Source organism: Anopheles darlingi, chromosome 2, assembly GCF_943734745.1.
Source record: "Anopheles darlingi chromosome 2, idAnoDarlMG_H_01, whole genome shotgun sequence".
Classification (NCBI taxonomy): domain Eukaryota; kingdom Metazoa; phylum Arthropoda; class Insecta; order Diptera; family Culicidae; genus Anopheles; species Anopheles darlingi.
Window position 1 is genome coordinate 38,604,157 of NC_064874.1, and position 20,142 is coordinate 38,624,298.

At 50.7% G+C, this 20,142-nt stretch overlaps 1 protein-coding gene across 1 annotated transcript in view; it reads right to left on the reverse strand.

Annotated features, from left to right (window-relative positions):
* Positions 1-1,251: 1,251 nt before the first annotated feature.
* Positions 1,252-20,142, reverse strand: part of LOC125948554 (GATA-binding factor C) — an 81,191-nt gene continuing 62,300 nt past the window's right edge. Inside the window, exons 4-7 of the mRNA XM_049674746.1 lie at positions 9,680-9,814; positions 2,687-2,870; positions 2,390-2,577; positions 1,252-1,391 (exon numbers count right to left, since the gene is read on the reverse strand). Of these exons, the coding sequence (XP_049530703.1) occupies positions 1,368-1,391; positions 2,390-2,577; positions 2,687-2,870; positions 9,680-9,814 (531 nt within the window). The 3' untranslated portion in view covers positions 1,252-1,367. The remainder of the gene's footprint in view (positions 1,392-2,389; positions 2,578-2,686; positions 2,871-9,679; positions 9,815-20,142) is intronic.

A 20,142-nucleotide genomic window follows, 5' to 3' on the forward strand; every position in this document is an offset into this window, starting at 1 on the left:
GTTTTGCTCTATTTGCTTAGATGGTAATCAATTGTTTTCCGACCATATTCCAGTGTTTGTGGTTTTGTTTAGTGGTTTCCCTCGCGTGGTTTTTATTACTTATTTTTTTGTTTGTTACCTATATTACCCACTGCAAACTGTTAGTGTGTTTGTGGTTTCCGAAAGCACGCACACCCCACTCGTTACTTGTATGCTCAACAATCAAACAAACAAAAAACAGAAGGAGAGTGCGGAAAAAGCCTTCTCGCAATTTATCGGACGTGCAATCTTATGTACAAAACCACCGGCAACACGGTGGTCGCGGTGGGCGGGTGGGGGCATCTCCTTTGTCTCCTTCAAATTGGCAATTTCTCAAACCGGCCCTTCCCCGGCTCATCGGCATTTCCTCAGTGCATTTGGTTCTATTGCTTTGCCACCGCTACACTACACGGTTCGCTCCGTTCCACAGCGCGCTAGTTAATTGTAAATTCGTTTGCATTCCCTGGCCTGCAGTGGCCAGTCCTACCCATCGCACACACTCGCACACACACACACACTGCAGCTCGCTGGTGGGCCGGACATTTGAAAATCATCAATAATACTGATCCGTTACCGGGTGATGCGTTCGCGATCACGGCGATCGTACATGGGTTTTTTTTTTGTCTGTTAAATTCCTTCAACAACGTGAAAAAAAACCGCACGTCTCAATCCCTTTAAACCGCGTGATCGGTGATCGGTTAATGAGCTGTTTGTGGTTTGGAAGAAATCCCCCAGAAGGATTCCCCCCAATAGAAGAGAATCGAGACGTAGAAGCAGGAAGGGAGCCAAAACCGCACGGGTTTTGTGTCAGTGTCAGTGACTAGAAGGTACGACGACGACGACAACAACGGTGACGGTGACGAAAAGTTTGTGGGGGCAAAAACTAACGCGAATGTCCAGCGAATGAAAATTCAGATTTGTACTTGACCTGCGGTCGCCAGGTGGAGCTGATGCTGGTGCAGCTGCAGCTGACTCATCGTCATCGACGCATCGAGATGATGATGATGGTGATGATGGTCCGCAGCTGATGCGTGCAGCTGATGGTGAAGGCTGCCCAGATGGTGCTGCTCCAGCAGTGACGCCGCGTTCGCCGCTATCGACGAAGAAAGGGACGATGTCGAGGATGTCGATTGTTGATGCTGTTGGTGTAGCTGGTGCTGTTGCTGCAACAGTTGCTGCTGCTGCTGCTGCTCCTGTTGCTGGTGGTGTTGCTGCTGCTGTTGCTGCTGCTGTTGTTGCTGTTGCTGCTGTTGGAGCTGTTGCTGCTGCTGTTGCTGCTGTTGCTGCTGCTGGAGCTTCGGCGAGGTGCTGAACTCGAACAGATTGGAATTGAAGTTACTGGTGCTCCATCACGTGTACTCCGAGCGCCAGCTCTGTTCAGACGAGAAAGTGGAAACGAAAGGCACATCGCGGGATCAGCATTTAGTCAGCAATTCGTCATCTTGGAGGAGAACATACTACTGTGTCCGAAAAGGTAAGGTGACATTGCATTCAAATTGTTTGCATAAAGTAGTATCTTCAATTTTGTAGTTTTAGTAGGTAGTCTGCACTTTTATTGAAAACCATGACACCTTTTACGTCAACATATTCAGTAGTGTTTGAGATACGTGTTATTTTGTGAACTACACAAAGGGAATTCTTCGCTTTTCGCTGTGTCGAATGTTTTTAAGCAAAGAATTTATATTAAATATGAATTGTCTGCGGCGGATACACCAATAAGAATGGTACAGAGAGCCTTTGGTGACGATTCTATGTCAAAAAAATATTTACAGGGTGTGTAAAGATTCCAGGAAGGTTGGGAACGTGTTGAAGACGAAGAACAACCCAGGGCAACTATCAACATCAATTGAGGTCAAAAAACTTAAAGATGTGATGTTGGAAAACCGTTGATTAACAAGGGATCCTGATGTTGTTTATATATCAAGAGGATCCGTCAATTGCATTTTCAAGGATATTTTTGGCCTCAAGCGCATCAAAACTCTACCACGATAATGCACTCTCTCACATTTCGTTGGTTTCCGGTGACTTTTTCACCAGAAACTCCACTCATATCGTTCCACAACCACCATATGGCTCTGATTTGGTTACATGTGGCTTCTGACTATTCGATAAGCCTTGAATTTCATTCCAGGGAAACTGTTTTGACAAGATAGAGCCGATTCAAGACACTGCGAAGCCATTACTAAAATCGACTTTTTCGCGTGTTTTGAAAACTGGAAAATTTGACGGCATGAGTGCATTGTGCCTGGAAGGGCTTACTTTGAAGGCGATAAAATTGATTACAGAGTTTTCCGAATAAATCTAATGTCACCTTTTTTTTGTTGGACACAGTAGTAGAATGGACACGGACGTGTGCTGATGTTGTACTTACCATTGAGTTGAGTCCTAGATGGTAGGATTGCGAATGGGGCACGACACCGCCACCTAACGAACCGGCGCCACCGAAACCATTCTGGAGCCCACCGGACGTCCCGAGCGCTCCCATACCGGTCGCATACCAGCCACCGTGCATGTGCGTATGGGCCGGATGCAATCCTCCCGACAGATGGCCATGTTGTCCTGATTCACAGAGAGAGGAAGAGAGGAAGAGAAAGCAGTGAGCGATAAGGAAAAATGTTCCTCAATTGTGGTCATGGAAAATCCGGAGGAAAACCGAAAGGAAACTTACCCATCGAGCCAGGGAATCCACCCGGGAAGGAGGGTTTGTGATCGAGCGGTTTCATCAGATCGCCAAGATGGCTGCCAAGCGGAAGACAGGAACCGGGGATGCCCTTCTTCTTCTTCGACTTGGACGATAGCTTGCGGTTGCGCGTTTGGATGCCTTCCTTCTTCATCGTTAGTGGTCGATTAACCTAATAGCAGCACGAAAAAGAGAACGATACGATTTTTGTTAGTTAATGACTTCTCGCAAAACGCCGACAGTAATTTCAAATAATCCGCCTCACCCGCCCCGGGGGGTGATGGAACCAAATTTGTTATAATTTATCGAGCAGAATGAGCGAAACATTGGAAAACATATCGTCGTCCGCATCACCGCTACGGATCGAGCAAACAGCAAAAGCTGATCATCGCCGACAGATTAACCGAGTTCTCCGATCCGGATCCACCCGTGGACCACCCTTGGCGACGGCGGCGGCGGCGGCGCTGGCACGTGCCTTTCGTTGCCCCGAGAAGAGTGTCTCTTCATCCCCCGCGGGGTCGGATGAAAGGTTCTGCTCGATTTGCGATCATCTTCTCGCGCGCGCGCCACACACACAGATGTGTCTCGCTGGTTCCGATGACCTGACTTGTGGCCGCTTGCGGTACTCCAAACAGTGCCATTCGCTTGTGCGTAAATGTGGCGTTAAGTGCGCCGTGCGTCTGGTCTGGTCTGTCTGTTGCCTAGGATTTGGACCGTAGAGCCGCCACCACCACCACCGTTCGTTGGCTCGTGAATTCCGGGAATCTGGCAGCAGCAGCCGTCCCGTTGCTGCTGATGCTGCTGCTGCTGCTACTCAATCGGTCCCGATTCACGGCGCGTACGCTAATTAGCTGCGCGGCGGCATCGTGGGACACACACACACACTGAACGGCAAATAAATCTTGATGCAAATCAGCATCGTTTCTGCCGAAACGCAAAAGCGCCCCAGGAACGAGCGAAGTTATTAAACGCGTTAATTGGCGCTCCGTACGCTACATCTAACTTCATTACGAGACATGCCACCAGGACGCAGCAAGCAAGAACACATTCGGGCCACAGAATCTGAATCTGAACGCAACGAACGTACTTTCTCCTGGCCCCTGAACCCCTCTCCTCATTCTACCGGGGTCGGTTTGGTCGATGACGAAACGGGATAAATGGTTCTGATGATTTTTCGAAGATAAATGGAATCATTAAAATTTTATTTAATTACAAAAAACCCTCCGCGCGCGCTGCCGAAGGGAACCAAGAAGACGATGGAACCAAGGATCGCGGGGGTAGGGGGGGACAATCTGATGCGCTACCTACAAGATGTAAGGTAGCGGATAACGACGAGGATAACGATCAACCGGCAACCGCCAAAAATGTTTGCCGCGATTGCAGCGTTCTTCAAGCCGGGGTCTCAACCGGGGTCCCATTTGTCCTGTGGGGGTTCTCTGTGGCCATTTCGCCGTCGACGACAACGACGACGATGGTTTCGGATGTCGGGAGCGCCAACCCAAGTCACTGTTGTTGCTGCTGCTGTTGCTGCAACTCAAATGCTCGGATTTCATGGCGGCCAAAAACGGCGGCCGCGTGCTCGAAAATGCAACGGATGGGATTTCGGCACTCCCTCTGCGGGACCGGGAGTCCAAGGGAGCTAAAGGGAACTCGAGGCGGAATCGTCGTATTGTCGGCTTCCCTCTGTGTGTGTGTGTGTGTGTGTGTGATGATCGTAATCTTTCGCAATTCTTCATTTCCTGCCCCGCGTGTCCCGTCAATCGGTCGATCGTGTGGCGTGGCGTGGTCCTGGTCCTTCCTTTCTGTCCCTTCTCGGCTCTCTAAGGGCTCTGCGTCCCTTTTCCCCTTTGCAGTCTACTCCTCCTGCAGTCCTGCAGCCGAGGCGCGTCTGTCAATTGTCAAATTGGCTTGATCTCCGCTCTCTAGGGGGCGCTCTCGAGCAGTTCCGGCCTCGGTGACCGTTTTTTGCCTTCCCTTTCTCCTCACTGCAACCCCGCTTGTATGTGGTCATATTTTGTGTTTGCAAATCACACACACACAGCCATGCGTATGTGCCGCCAGCACAGGCGGTTTCGGAAAGGGAAAGGACACCTCTGAATGGCGAATGAATTGAAACCACTTATCGGAAGCCGCTAGCCGAGGCCGGGGCCGATCCGGGGAACCAAATCCGGGTTTGTGTTGTTTGCACAGTGGTGTATCAATTACACACCGAAAAGACCTCCTCGTTGGCTGGCTGGTTGGCTTTTGTTGCGATTTGTCGCAAGTCCTTTTGACGAGAGGATTAAGCGAGGGTTGGTTGGATTTAGACGCTCCGCTCCTCCGTTCCGGGTTTCGTGCACCTTTTTTTTACCTTGTCTTTATTTCGTTTTCCTCTTTCTTTAAGCATACTGCAGTCGTCTACTGTTGTTTGCTGCTTTTGCGTTTTCTTTTTTTGCGGACGGACGGATGGTATTAACTTTGGATTCGGAAATTGCAAGATCGCACAATCCCCTGGGGGAGGGGGCGCAGAATCCAAGTACCAGACCTACGCGCCCGGTGTATGATGATCATCATCGAATGGAGGAATGTATAGAGTACAATCTCCATACAGCACCACAGACACAGAAGCCATATACTACCCTTCAACGTCATCAACGACGCCTACTCTGTGTGTCTGCTGTGTGTTTGACAGCTGTCAAACCGTGCACACTATCGCGATCGTGCTGTGATCACCGTGATGGTGCAGCGAGGTAAAGCTCTTCAGCAAAACGACAAGACGTGGCGTATGGACCTGAGGATACACCAAGCACGCGGTTCTTAACAATCGTCTACACCCGCGGGACGGTAATCGGAACGTGCATCAGACCACGGAACAGCAACAGGAGCCACGAATTCGATCGATCTAGAAAAAATAAGTGCTGCTTGGTGATAAACCTCAACACCAGGAAAAAGTCAGTCTCCTCCTTCTCCTTCTCTTTGGTGTCAATAAACTGTTATCATCCCCCCGCGCACGTAACGCTGCGTGATTACATCGCGGTTTACCGTTCATCATTTGCAGATGGTTGAGGTGCGAGTGTGCATGATTGACTTATCAGAACACGAATGGTGCCCACATTTACATCGATTGTTGGCCACTGGTTATCTGGCCCCGGTTTGGGTTTCATGCTCCTGAGATGGTGCAACTCATCATCGTCATCATCATCATCATCATCCGGTTGTCCGATTTCGATCATTCGAGATCGCAACAGATGACGACCAAAACGACGACGACGACGACGACGGCTCGAGGGTGATCGATAAGACAACGTGATACAGACAATGTGGTCCGTTTAGGGCCCTACCATTAGCTTGTTGCATGATTAGGCGCGTGGAAGCAATACTAGGACCCCATCCCCACGATAAGATTACCTTCGGACGTGACAACGAGAATCGGATCGAAATGGACGAACGAAACCCAGAGAAGGTTAATTGTTAATCTGCATTGCCCCCCATGAATTTCGTTAGTCGAAAGGGGGGGAAGAGGTTCCATTTTGTGGAATTACTTTTAATTCTCCTACCCACCTGTCTCCTCGATCGGATCCCATATGCTGAGCAAATGGGAGAAACATTAGAAAAATCGTTATGATGCCACTTTCCTCGAACAAACAACCATTTACCAGGGACCCCCGGGGGGCGGGAGGATGTTGAACGCGATGAACGCGTGGCCTACGATCCACAAGCCAGGGGACGGGGAAAACAATGTCGGGAAAATGATACTTCCTCCTTTCGTCGTCTCGCCGATCTCCTTCCTAACATTTCATTAACCCGCCCGTCTGTTGGTTACAAGGTGCGTTAAGGTGGGGAGAGAAAGAGTGAGAGAGAGGCAAAGGCAGAAGCGACCGATCCCAAAACACACACACGCGCGCGCACACACACACACATTTTAATGATAATTACTATTATTACGGCCATAACAATTCATTTATGCTGGCTGGCTGAGGATAGGCGCTGCTGCACCAACGGAGTAATATTTCAATATCCGTCGCCCCGTCGTCGTTTGACCTTCCCCACCGTTGGCCCCACGAAGCTGCCACAAAAAAGGCTTTTCACCGCTTTTCCATCCAGTTCCACCAACACCAGGGGGCCTCTGAAACCCCTTTTTCCCGTTATCAACCTCAACGACGCGGATGACGGCAACAACAACATGGCTGCCTCTCTCTCTCTGCAGTTTTCGGGGCATGCCGTGACCCGTTATGATCCCCCTTTCGGCCGCTGATTCGAAGTTGATGTAGTTTTAATTTTTTAATGCTTTGGCCATTTTCTTTTTCCATATTCTGTTTTTCTGTGTTGGTTCGCATTTTCCTCGTTCCCGGGGACCATGAGCATGATGAGTACGCGGCCTACGACCTGCCAAGTCAGCAGCGGCGGCGGCAGTTTTGTGCAGTTGAACCGGAACACGGAACACTCCGCTGGCCGGCTCCGATTCGAAGCATTCGTTTTTCGGGGCGAAGAAAATCTCTCCACTCGACGATTGAAATCCTATTCAATGTCCAAACGACCTAAGGCTTTGGGGTTTTAGGTCCGGAATGTCCGGAACGTCACAACGAGTCTCACGCTCACGACCACTACCACCAACCAGCAGCACGGACGCACGCACGGGCTTTTGTTTTGCATAAATTTGAATAATGAATTTTTCCTCTAATTTCTCGAGTCTCGTGGTCGGGCTTAGGGTTTCTGCTGTTTTTGCTCCAAATAAATGCCACTTGTGGGTCTAGGTCCATAGGAGAGGGGTCCATTTGCACCGACATTAGAATCGGTCAAGCACCAAAACTAAACGTTCGTTCGACGACGACAACGACGAGTCTTGTTTTATGTGTTTTTTTTATGAAAATGATCATCGTACTGATCAGTTCCAGTTGCTCTTCATCCAGGGACCAGATGATCATAGTGCACAGAGAGACAGAGAGAGAGAAAAAGGTCCGAAAAAGGGGAATTTAACGTTGGATATAATGAGCCGCTTGTCGCTTGTCGCTTGTTGGAGTTTGGAGTCCAATTTTCGCTCGCTCTGGCATGTGACGTCGTCGTCGTCGTCGTCAAGCACTTGACGGACGTTGACGGACGGACGGTCGGACGGTCGGACGGTGATTTGGAGCGACGCGTGAGGTGGCGTCTCTGCCAAAGCCGCCCCTTTTTGACGAGAAAAGCTCCAAAGAGGAAGCTCCCTTTGAGCTGTCAGTCACTCGGGAGGGCCCAAATCACGCCGCGCGACGCGACGCGACGTAGCGTCTCATTATGCTTTCACCGCTGGAGTCGCAACCATCGTCGGACTGCCGCTGGCCCTAGAGCATGAGCACCTGGAAGATGCTGTTGACAATTCCTTTGGCTTCAGTTTGGATGGATGGCTTTTTGATGGAAGTCCAGGGAGTTTGGGAGCGTACTCCTTGATAATTGCACAATGTCCAGGAGAGAGAGAGAGAGAGAGAGGGGGATGCTTATCAGAAAGCAAAGAGCTGCTGGGTCAATTACCAGATCAAGCACCGAGAAGGGACAATCGTTGGCGGCGCTTCTCTCAATTCAAACGCTTCCAGGTTTCGGTTTCCATCAACTGACACCCCAAGTCCACCAGTCATCGGTCCCTCATTCCCCGTTTCCCTTGTGGCCAATTGTTTTTAGGGCTCACAGCACCCCTCAGAACAAGTGACGCACCCTCCGGGGATTGCGAAGTATCCGGAAGCAGCAAAGGAAATCCTGATACTCCTGGAGCACCCGACACCTAATCGTATATTCATTGCAGCATCCAGCAGAGGGTGCCCGGTGGCCGGTGGCCGGTGGCCGGTGGTGGCCGATAAGGAAAACGTCACCCTCCTTCTCCTTAGCGTCAAACTTCGCGCACAAAGTAAATCAATCTTATCTTCGTTTCCAAGTTCCCAAACTCACATTTACACTCTATTATCGTGTAGCAGGGAGCGCTCCCTATTTAGTTCTCCTCGGGAGTTGGTCGCTGGATTGATTATCCTGCGAGCCGGCGAGGGAGGAATGATTTCCTCCCCTTCCTCTTTCGGCCACTCCAGATCCAGATCCCTGCCACGGTCCATTTCCGTCCCCTTTCGGTTCTCGGTCACGTGCGGCATCCCGGCGGTGGTGCGCGCCTTGGCGTGTCATAATCTGTTTCCCCCTTTTTCGCACCCGCACTCCCTCTTGCTCTCTCTCTCTCTCTCCCCGTGTCTGATTTGGCAAAATCTGGCTTATCTTTTCGGCGGCACGACGCACGCACGCACACCAGACGCTATCTTTCATCGAGCTTGTGGCCCCCGTTCGGTTGGTTGGTTGGTCGGATGGTGGCCGATTAGAAGATGAAGTTAATTTCCTGTCCCTCCTCCTCCACCGGTGATGATGAGATTTGATTTCTACCGTTTTTTGTTATCCGGAATCCCATACCACCCCGATTCCGTGGCTAGCGAGAGGGTTTGTTGCGAGGTTTTCTTTATCTGAATTCTAAATTTCAAATCCATTTCCAACACATTTCATCTCGAGTAAGCACAACGCATAATGCGTGCTTGTTTGCTTTCAATTAACGCACCAGCACCAGGGATATGTGTATGTATGTATGCATGCATGCATGTATTTGCAGCGTGACAATCATTAACGCAGCGTCCTTTCGCTACCGGATATCCTCGCTTCAAGCAGAAGGAGGAATATTAATCGTTTCCGGAATGGCGAATGGTGCAGCACTGCAGCTATTAATGTGCTGCTGCTGCTGCTGCTGCTGCTGCTGGGCCATTATTTTCCTTCAGCACCGACAGGACAGGGCAGGAAGGTTGATTTCCATTTTATTGCCACTGGAAAGGAAGTGGACCTCGCGAGATAATCCAAGTCCAAGAGAAAATGTCGATTTCCCTCCTTAAACGATGATGATGATGATGATGATTTCTGCTCTGGGGGATATTGATTAAGTTCTTGGCTTTCCCGGAGCGGAGCGGATAGATTTATTGGTCGATTGGTCGATTGGCGAGATTGACTTACATTGTGTAGCTTGTAGTAGAGGCCGCAAGCGTTGCAAACAGGTTCACCGCCCTGGTTTCTTCGCCACAGTGTCGTCGTGGTTGTCTTGCAGTTGGCGCACGAGGTCCCCGCACGTCGGGCGGCACTTTGAAGCGACTGTAAAAGGAGAGAGAGAGAGAACACGAGAAATTAGTAATCATTGCGCTGCTGTGTTGTATGTTGTTGGTGTGATATCGTTTGTAATCTTCATCACCGTTCGCCTGACGATCATGCTTCTTCTTCGGCACCATCATCAGACCAGACCAGACCAGACCAGCAGCACCTGCACCTGTACTTCTCTCTCTCTATTATGCACTTCAGCGTCAAGCGTCGCTGCGTAATCTACATGACATTTATTAAATTCTGGAATTCCAAGATATGGCCGCCCCGGGGGGCCTTGGCTTTCGGTTGCCACACAATTGCACCGACCGTCTGTCCGTCCGTCCATCAGCTGCCTGGGGGACGCAAACAATTACGTCGGGAATTGATTTATGGCAACAAACACCGAAAATGGCCGCCGCGCGTCCCTTAAGGTTGATCGACCGGATCCGGGCCGGGGATTCGTCCGTTCGCCCGGGGGCCATCCAGGTTTCAGGTTCGCACCGTACTCGGGGGCTGGGGTGCTGGGCGCGGAGATGATCGTTGTCTAACGATCGGTTCGGTGCCCGCGATGCCCGCAGGCCCCCGCACTGGTACTTGTGGTAGTAGCAGCACAACATGGTTGCAACATTGCTTCAAGTGCTTCCTCAAGTTGTGGTCTGTTAGAGAGTGGCCTGTTGCTCATCAGCTGCTGCTGTTGGTGCTGCTGTCCGGTAGGCGGCAATACCTGGCGTACCGATCAATCTTGCGACGCGGATTGCGAACATAATGTTGCTTCGCGGTTCACTCGACATGTGTTCCGGTTGCTGCTGCTGCTGCTGCTGCTGCTGTTGTTGGCCATACGAGATTGGATTGTCATTAATGTGCCAGCGTGTGTGTGTATGCGCGCTTGTTTGTTTGTTTGTTTAGTCCGAAAACCATTTAATGAGGCGAGAGGAGCACCGTAAGTAGTGAACGCTCGTTGCGTTGCGTTGGTTGATGTTGATGGTCACGATGATAGCCCGATGTCCGATGCCCGAAAATGGCCCCCAAAAAACCCAACGCGCAACTCAAACTCACACCATAAATCGGTTCGTTAGACACCGGCAGCAGCAACAGCGAAGCATCGTTTTCCTTCGCGTTTCCGCGACAAATGAAATATGATTTGCTGACAGTCCGACAAGGGGGAAGGTTGTGAGGCCGAGCCTTGAAGGGGGTTTTGGGGGGGGGGGGGGGGGTGACGCCGACGCCATTTAGTAAACGGTGGCGCGAGTATGTCACATTGCCGCTAATGGGGATTTCACGTGTTTCACAAAAGGAAAAAAAGGAGATCGTTTCGGTGAGGTACCGGGTTTCAATTAAAGATGAATCAAACTACTAGACAGATAGAGAGAGAGCGAAGAAGAAGATGCGAACAGGATCGAAATGGAGCAAAAGACAAATAAATCGTTTGACCACTCAACGAAACAAAGACGCGCGATCGCCTTTTCACGCAATTAATACCAAGCCAGCCAGCCAGCAATGGAGTCCATTATTTCTTTTCCTTCCCTTGGTTGTTGTGTTGGTTTTTCTTTCCCCCGGTGTGTGTGTCGTAGATTTTAATTTCAAACTAAAAGCAATCTTCGCAACCACCCGCAGAGCGAGCGCGCGCGCGCGTCGAGGAAAAGACAAAAACCCATTAGCAACAGCAGCAACAACGGAAAAACATGGCGCACCCGTCATCATGACCGATTCGCGTGCACACCCACCGTTCACGGCGTTCTCAAGGTGCTGCTGCTGCTGCTGCTGTTGGTGGAGCTTTCGAGTGAATTCCATTAATAATTTTATCTCCAACCAAAGCGCCCATTGGCGTCTCTCGTCGTGGAGTGCGTTAATCAGGGCCTGGGCGAAGGCAAGTGAGGAAAATGCGCGAAATACTACTTTATCATATTCACGCGCCACGAATGATGAACTTGCAGTCGGAGGCTTCTTCATTTCGCCGATCTCTGGCTGTTTTTGTTCCACTTTCCGCCAAACAGCAACAACGACAACAAGCGAGATGGATGACCTCCCCAGCTGGTGGCCATTTTCCATTGAATTAATTCGTACCGCGACCTTCGAATGGATCAAATCGTCACTCCGTGGGGTGAAGATCGATTTCGGTCGGTCTCGGGGACAGTTTTCCCGGGTTTCCTTGTTGTTGTTCCAGCATGCAATGTGTCATTCGAAAGCGAAAGTGAACCACACCCAGAGGGAGAGAGTGCGTCACATACGAGCGCGCGCGTCCATAATGTTGATTACGTGGAACTATTGGAACTACTACTACAACAACTGCGGAACTGGAACTGGAATCCCATTTCCGTGACATTTCGTTATTTATGCAACGAGGAGTGAGGGGGGCATGCGTCCCCTTTGGCCACGTAACGCATTCCGATGCGTAATGGCATTCCCATTACGGTCATTTGTAGTCCTCTCCCACCTCTCCGTCGTTATCCACGAGACAGACCCCTCGAGGGTCATTTCCGTTGACCATCCCCGTGGGGGGTGGTAATGCATTTTTGGGCCAGAAACGCGTGGACACTGGGAAAAATGGATGGATGTTCCCATGGAAAACGACCCCCCCGAATTCCCTCCCCCCCCTGGGGCACATTTCACTCTGGCGGCAGCATTAATTATAACCAAATTAAACGTCCGAATCCGTTGCGTCCCCCTCCATGAAACAATGAATGGCCGCTTTTCCGAGGAGGAAAATAAGGGAGGAAAAGGGGTGCGACCGCCGCCGCCGACGCCGTTACTAACGACGCAGCGAATGGAAAATCGATAAAATCCATTCCCTAATGTTGTTTTCCACCTTCGAGCGCGCTTCGAGCGAAATTTCGAGCTGACCAACCGGTGGAAAACGGGATTTTCCCCCGTTTTTCACAATGGAGACACCACAAGAGAGGAGGAAGCGGGGAGGGGGTGACGGGGGAAGGGTGGAGACAGACAACCCCCCTCCCCCATCCACCCACCCACAAAACCACCCGCCGCCACGCGATTCGTCCAATTGCTGACGTTGCACTAACACAAACGCACTCGATGGGGTGAACCACGCCTACTAAAAAGAGAGAGAGAATTCGCTCTCTCTCTCTCTCTCTCTTTATTTCTTTCTCTCTCTTTCTCTCTCTCTCTTTCTCTCTCACGCTAACCCCCCATGGGGTGGGGGGGGTTCCAAGAAATGCATCCTCACGGTGCATGATGCTCCCCTGTTGGGGGTCCGGGGAGGCTGTGCATTGCGGTGGTGGTGGTGTTTTGGACGTCCCCATGTTTTGACAGCCCCAACAGCCGTTCCTCGAGCATACGGTCCAAGGACTTCTTCTTCTTCTTCTTCTTGACGTTGCCATGGTGACACCAGGAGCCAAACACACTGGAGCTTCCATCGCTCTCTCTCTTTGTTACTCTCCTTATTTCTCTCTCTCTCTCTTTCTCGCAGGCGCAGTCCTTAGCGTCGAGGAGCAAACGGACAACCGACCACCAACAACCCCCCCTTCAGGACACACACACACACCATGCGCGTGGACCCCGTTTTCGACGTTCGACGCTTGGATGACTTTGAATAATGGATGATGAAGCCGCTTGTTCGTAGTAACCGGCGACAGAGCACCACCACCACCACCCGTGGCCGTGAGGTGCGCGTGAGGCAGTTCATCAATTTTGTAGCTAACCTCCACTCCCACTCCCACGCACCCCATCCCCCAAGGCTAGATCCGTGTTACACCGCGTACCGTACCACCAGGGAGCAGTAGGCCAGGGAGTGGAATGAAACGGATCCAGAAAAGAACCAAAACCAAAACAAAAGATGGATGATGGAAATTGGCTGCCACGGCGGTGGCCAAAGCCCCCTACTTCTGGGACCATACTCGGATCAGAACCAGACCACGGAGCTAGCGCACCAAACAAACAGCCAGTGGCCAGTGGGCTGAAAGGCAAGGGGAAGGTGCAGAAGGAAGCAGCACATCACTTCTTCAACGCACACTCGGATACCCTCCTGCGCGTGCTGCTCCCGACGACCTGTCAAACTGACATTAACCCAATTAAAACCATAACCTCTCTTTCGGTCGCTCTCTCTCTCTGCCTCTCTCTCTCTGTTGGACCAAGCATCCCCCACCTGGGGTCATTGTTGCTTCTGGCTTCCTGGTTCCATTTCACGCATGTCACTCTGGTCGCTCTGGTGTGTGTGTGTGTGTGCGTAGGACCTGCGCTCCACGAGCGAACATTAGACAATCTGATTCAATCCGATATCCAATCCGTCAATCCGGTAATTGTTGTTTCGTGGTACGGGGGGGCTCTCCGTCTTTCAGACCCCCTCTCACCGACCACCGACTGCTGGGGAAACAAACGAGCGCTACATGCGCTTTACATGGCCACCAGCACCACGATGTCGGGGTGTCCGGTTATCTACCCTGCCTCTGGCCCGGGGTTGGGTTGACAGTATTCACCGTCTCCGCTGGTAGCCATGAACCGGTTCCGGTTGCCGATGACGTTGCCGTACGAGCAGACGCAAGCGCTCGTGTGCGCGCGGGTGTGTCCGGTTGTCCGGACTGTGGAGCAATCGTCGTGTTCGATTATGATTTTGGATTCGATGGATCGATCCAATGGCCAGCAGCAACGCAGCAGAAGCAGCTTAAGCGTAACGAAACCACAAGATCAGGTCGTCGTCGTCGTGTTGGTCGTCGTCGACGTCCTCCCTTTTAACCGGCCAACTGTCAACAGAGGTGTTATTAATTGGTTTTTATCTGCAGCCAAGTATCGATTTCCGAAATCGGATTTAATTAAATCCGACCTCATCCGCGTTGCTGCGTTCGTGCGTTTCGTTCCTTGTTTCGGTCGAATGACGACGGATGTGAAAGAAGATAGAACGTCTCCTAACCCATGGCGAAGGCGGAGGTTGAAGCAGAGTAAATGGTGAAGAAAGGCACCGTTTGTCAAGTGTTTTATTCCGGGAGTCATCTCTTTTTGGGGGACTCTTACTTCCGACCGGGAATTGATCGATATTCGAAGACCTGTTTAAGCATTGGAAACTTTGATCGGCGAGTGACTATTACTTCGCATCTTCATCAACTTCCAGCAGCAGCTGGTATCGATCTGTGGAGCAACCTGTTTCAACTATTAGTGCCAGCTCGAGATATCAACTACTAGTGTGTCAAAAAAAAAAAAGGTGAAATTGGATGTATTTTGAAAGTCCCTTAATTTTTCTTCCAAATCAATTTTTTGCCATCAAAGTAATCCCTCCCAAGCACAATGCACTTATGCCGACGAATTTTCCAGTTTTCTAAACACGCGAAAATGTCGTCCCTAGGAATGGCCTTCAGCACCTCTTTCGCAGCGGCTTGAATCGGCTCTGTCTTGTCAAAACAGTTTCCCCGGAACGAAATACAAGGCTTGTCGAATAGCCAGAAGCCACATGTAACCAAATCAAACGCACATGGTGGTTGTGGAACGATATGAGTGAAAATTTTGGCAAAAAAGTCATAGAAAATCAACGAAGTGTTAGATGGTGCATTATCTTGATCGAGGGCTGACGCGCTTTAGATGAAAACCATCCTTCCAAATGTAATTAGCGGATATGTTTGATATGCCAATATCATCAGCAAAATTCTCCTGTTGTTTATCGACGGTTTTCCAACACCAAATCTTTGATTTTTTGGACGTGAACTGCTTCGATTGTCGTTGGTGGACGTCTAGAGCGTTCTTCCTCTTCAAAACGTTCCCGACCCTCCTGGAAGTCTTTCCACCAATTGTAAATATTTTTTTTTTACGTAGTATCGTCACTAAAGACATTCTTTATCATTCGCATTGGTATATTTGCAGCAGAAAAAAATATTTTTAATGCAAATTCTTGGCTTAAAAATTTGCGGCATGGAGAAAAACGAAGAATGCACTTTTGGTAGTTCACAAAAAAATACGTATCTCAAACACTAGTGAATATTTTGACGTGAAACTTGTCATGGTTGTCAATGACAGTGCTAACAATCTACAAAAAATACAAAATTAAAGATATCCGTTTACGCGGGCAATTTGGACACCGTGTCACCTTACTTCTTGGACACAGTAGTAGATCATCTAAACGACGACAACGACGAATCGCAAAAGCAATGGTTGCTTTTTTTCGGGCGTACTGCTTATTATAATTTAACTCCTTCTTTGCTACTTCTTCGGACACCGGGCCACCGTACCGGCTCGGTTGCAAACACTTGTTGGATCGGACGGAAAATTGGGGAAAATCTCTTTCAACCCCCTGGCACTCCCCTACCACGCTCACAATCGGCCCACCTCGGAGGACCATGCTTCGAAATGAGACATAAACGAAACGAAGCAAGCGCCACGGAGGTATCCTCCATGGAACAGAGCCTCATGGTGCTGTATGTGTGCCACAGTTTGTGTGTGTTCCGTTTATAAATTAGAATCGAAACAACTTTCTTATCGTGCGGCCATAATCAGAGCTACCAATTAAAGTTGACAGCTGTGAGGGAGGGGAGGGGGAGAGGGGTCACTGCCTGGGGCCGGAACGCGGCGGGAAGATGCGCTCCAATGGATGCCGTGGTAGGTAAGGGGGTTATGCTCACCAGCTTCACCAGCTCGGTGTGTATGCGTGTGTACGAGGGAGGGAGGGTCCTGATAGCATCAGCCCTTCAGGGTCCAGCCACCAGCACAGCACACCCTCTGTGTGTCTGTGTGTGTGTGTGTGTGGAAAAGGATTTTCCCGTTTTTCTTTGTTCATCTCCGAACACTTAAATCTAAGCCCCAGCCTTCTAAGACAATCCCTCCCCTTTCCCCATTGGCAAAAAGGGTGTTCTTCGTTGCCTCCGGGCCTTGAACGTGTGTGTGTGCTGCTCTTAAGGATAGAAGATAAGAAAAGCGAATCACAGACACACATACACACACTGATAGGGACACATTCGAATCCTCTTCAGTCGACCCCTAAGGGGGGGGGGGGGGGGCTTCAGGATGAGAAGTCGTATCATAGATTATGTTAAGGACAGGATCGTTCCCCACATCCTGCAGGATTTCTGCTGTCTGCTCGCAACTGTATGTGTGCATGCGTGTGTACGTGTGTGCGTGTGTGTGTCAAGATAAGGGAGACAATCTCGACCAACAATCCCACCTCACATCTCGCCCTTAATCGCATCGCCTCAAACCACACAAGGCACAGACCTGAACCCCAATCCCGAGGCGTAGAGACACAGTCAGCCTGGTCTGGCTGGCAGGTTGGCTAAGGCTGGTTGTTGACTAAGAAATGGCCACAAGACGCACAACCGCACTCTTGGCACTCCAACTCCTACTCCCTCTCGGGGGGAGCATCCCTTTCGAGGTCTTTCAAAACAGAGAGAGAGAGAGAGAGAGAGAGAGAGAGAGAGAGAGAGAGAGAGAGAGAGCGGGTCTTGGGTAAAGTTTTCCTTTAACGACATAAATTATTCATGCTGCAGACATGTTTGGCGAACAAACAATTTCCACACCCAGCAGCATCAAGATAAGGGCGCACTCCGAACGACGACTCCCGGGGCAGGGCACTGGACGCCGGACGCGACTGGAGCAGCAGCAGCAGAAAAGGGTAAAGCTCCGCGTCCGGTGACGGTGACTCTCCGGTTTTCCTTGAGATGCCCGGATGCCCGGGATGTATTGGTGGAAAGCGCGCGTCCCCGTAGACCGTATTTTCCTTCTACACAGGCTGTGTGTGTGTGTGTCCTCTCCTGTGACAGGCAGAGGACGAACTTTCCTTCAGGAGTACTCCTTGGGAGGACGCAGAGAAGAATCTCCTCGTCAGAAAGTTTATCTCCAACTCCTTCCCGGTCTGGCTGTCCGTTTGAGTTATGATCGGGACCGGGACCGGCAGGAACATCCCTCCACCGTTTCAAGTTGTTTCCCGCCCGCTCTTAAACAACAACACTGCGGGAGTGGAGTGTTTAATGTCGTCTGGAAGATCTTCCAGAAGCAAACAACCGACCTCGGTTGAAAGCTACGGAGTGGCCCCTTCCGTTACGCAATTCCTTCGGGAAGTGTCGCGCTGTTAGGACAGCATTAGCACTAGCACCAGCATCAGGGGCAGCATCTTGATACGAGGCGCATGCCCACACAACGCATCTGCGCAAAAAAACTGGACATCATCCCTTCAGAACTCAGAGGCTGGCGACGAAAGTGTCTTCCTTCGTTCGTTCGTTCGTTCGTCATCTGGAACTCGCGGCGTCTACTGACTTCGAGGCGAAGGATACTGATTGCGATATCGAAGAACGAACCGCGAACGCGCGCGCACGTCACGCACACGTACAAAATGGAGGAGTCGAACCTCGAAGCTTGAAGCGTTTGTCCGGCGACAACACATTTGGAATTCCCGTAAATTAGATTCGCGGGAACTCCGAACTGTTAAGAAACTATTTATAGCAAAAGGCAGCAACAAACACGCCACAACCGCAACAACGACGACAACAACAACAGCAGCAGCAGAGATAACGAGAAGGAAGCGTCACGCTGCTCGTCGTCGTCGTCGTGTGTCGCTGTCGGTATCTTTCCCTTTGAGGGCGGGCGGGGGGTCCCCGGAGAGACATCGCTTTCTTTTATGGTCCGGTGCTTCCGCGCTTTTGATGGACATAAATCGGCTTCCATTAGTGAAATTTTCATTTCATTCCCAGCAACACCGCAGCAGCAGAGAGAGAGAGGCCGGTTTGATTGATACGCGCCAGCGCCGCACCATGGCCACGATGATGTTTAAGGTACGCAGCAATGGGTTGGGGGGAGTGGGAGGAAGGAACCCCCCCCCCCCCTTCCTTCTTCCCCCCGGCAGCCAGACAATCTTTTCCAGCTACCGAAAATGTTGACGCCAAGGTCTGTGTCTCTCTCTCTGTCTCTCGCTTTCTGGCATATCATCCGTCCACTCCACTAGCGTCCACCCTTTGCGGGCGTAAAACACAAAGCGAAAAATCAAAATCCATCTTCCTCATTCCCCCCGTTGGACTGCTGCTCGCCATTGGACAAGGCGGACACGTCTTGAAAATGTCAAAATTCTTGACATACCTCGGCCTCGGCCTACACCTTCCGGTAGTCCACTCCTTTTTTCATTAATGAAATTCTCGGACTCAAGCCAGCACCCGGTGCGGTGTTCCACGGTGCCATGGGCACCCCTTTTAGACGGAGCTGACGGACGGACGGACGAACGGACTATGCAAGTCAGGCATCGTGGACGCGCGCCTAGAAGTTCATCACCTAGATAATTTATGGCCGCGCGAGGCATCGGGCATCGCTTTCGGGGGGCTCTCTGACGCACATCATAAATTGGAGTTCGACCTCTAGAGGCAACCCGGGGGCCTTCTAATGGATCACCTCGTGCTCACAATGGCTTTTCTTTCGTCGGTGGGGGAGGCCATTTGCTCGTGACAGAGAGAAGCGTTTGTGACGCGTGTTGTTGCCTTACTCCGCTCTTACTTATGAGAATCACAATCCTTTTTTTTCGGGTGCTTAATTTATGCTCTAAATATGCTTGTTCAATTTAAAAGATGAGAACAAACATCCATTTTGATCACGACAACTTATACCTCCAGAGCTCTTCAGCTTCTAAGACAGTCAGAATAAGACTCGAGGATCGAGAAACCTCGAACTTCGATCGATCTATTGTGCTGCTGCTGCCTTATGCTGGTATGTGTACGGTATGTGGTTCCGTCCTTACCCTGGGACCCTGTGTGTGGCTTATTGCATCTTACTAACACCCGTTGTGCTTGCCTTGTTTGTCGTTCCAATTTCTGTCCGCCTCTCCATCTCCCTGAGAACCATACAAACTTCATTCCTCCACCCCACGCCGGGGCTGCGAGCGACTTCTTGGCCTTTTAATTGAATTGCGTAAATCGGATTATCGTTATGCGAAACCGCACCGCACCGCATCGTACCGCGTCAATGTCTGGAGTCGGGAGGATTAGCCTCAGCATCAGAAGAAGATTTGTCATTCCTTTGCTGCTTCGCTCTCGCTCGCTCGCTCGTGGGATGAGAGGGATGTCACCGTGACCGGAGCAGCACCAGGAGTGTGCAGCTGCTTAGTATTTGCCCAAAACAAAAAAACAAGCGTTTGCGGTTACGGTTTGTGCCTCAGCAAATGAAGCATTCCAGCAGCGGCAGCAGCAGTCAGGGAACTGTGTCAGGGAACCGTTTGCTTCACTTCCGCCACTAGGACCGCATCTAGCGGATTAGCTTCCCGAAGAAAGCCGGACGAACACCGTCGAAGCTGCTTGCTGCATCTCGTGGTCAGATGTGAGGAGCCTCTTAATAGAGCCAACGGTCTCAAGTGGGCCAACCATTCAAGGCCACCGGTCTAGAGGGTCCCTAGGGTCTAGTAGGGTCCATTCTTGTCGCCTCAACCTCACCTT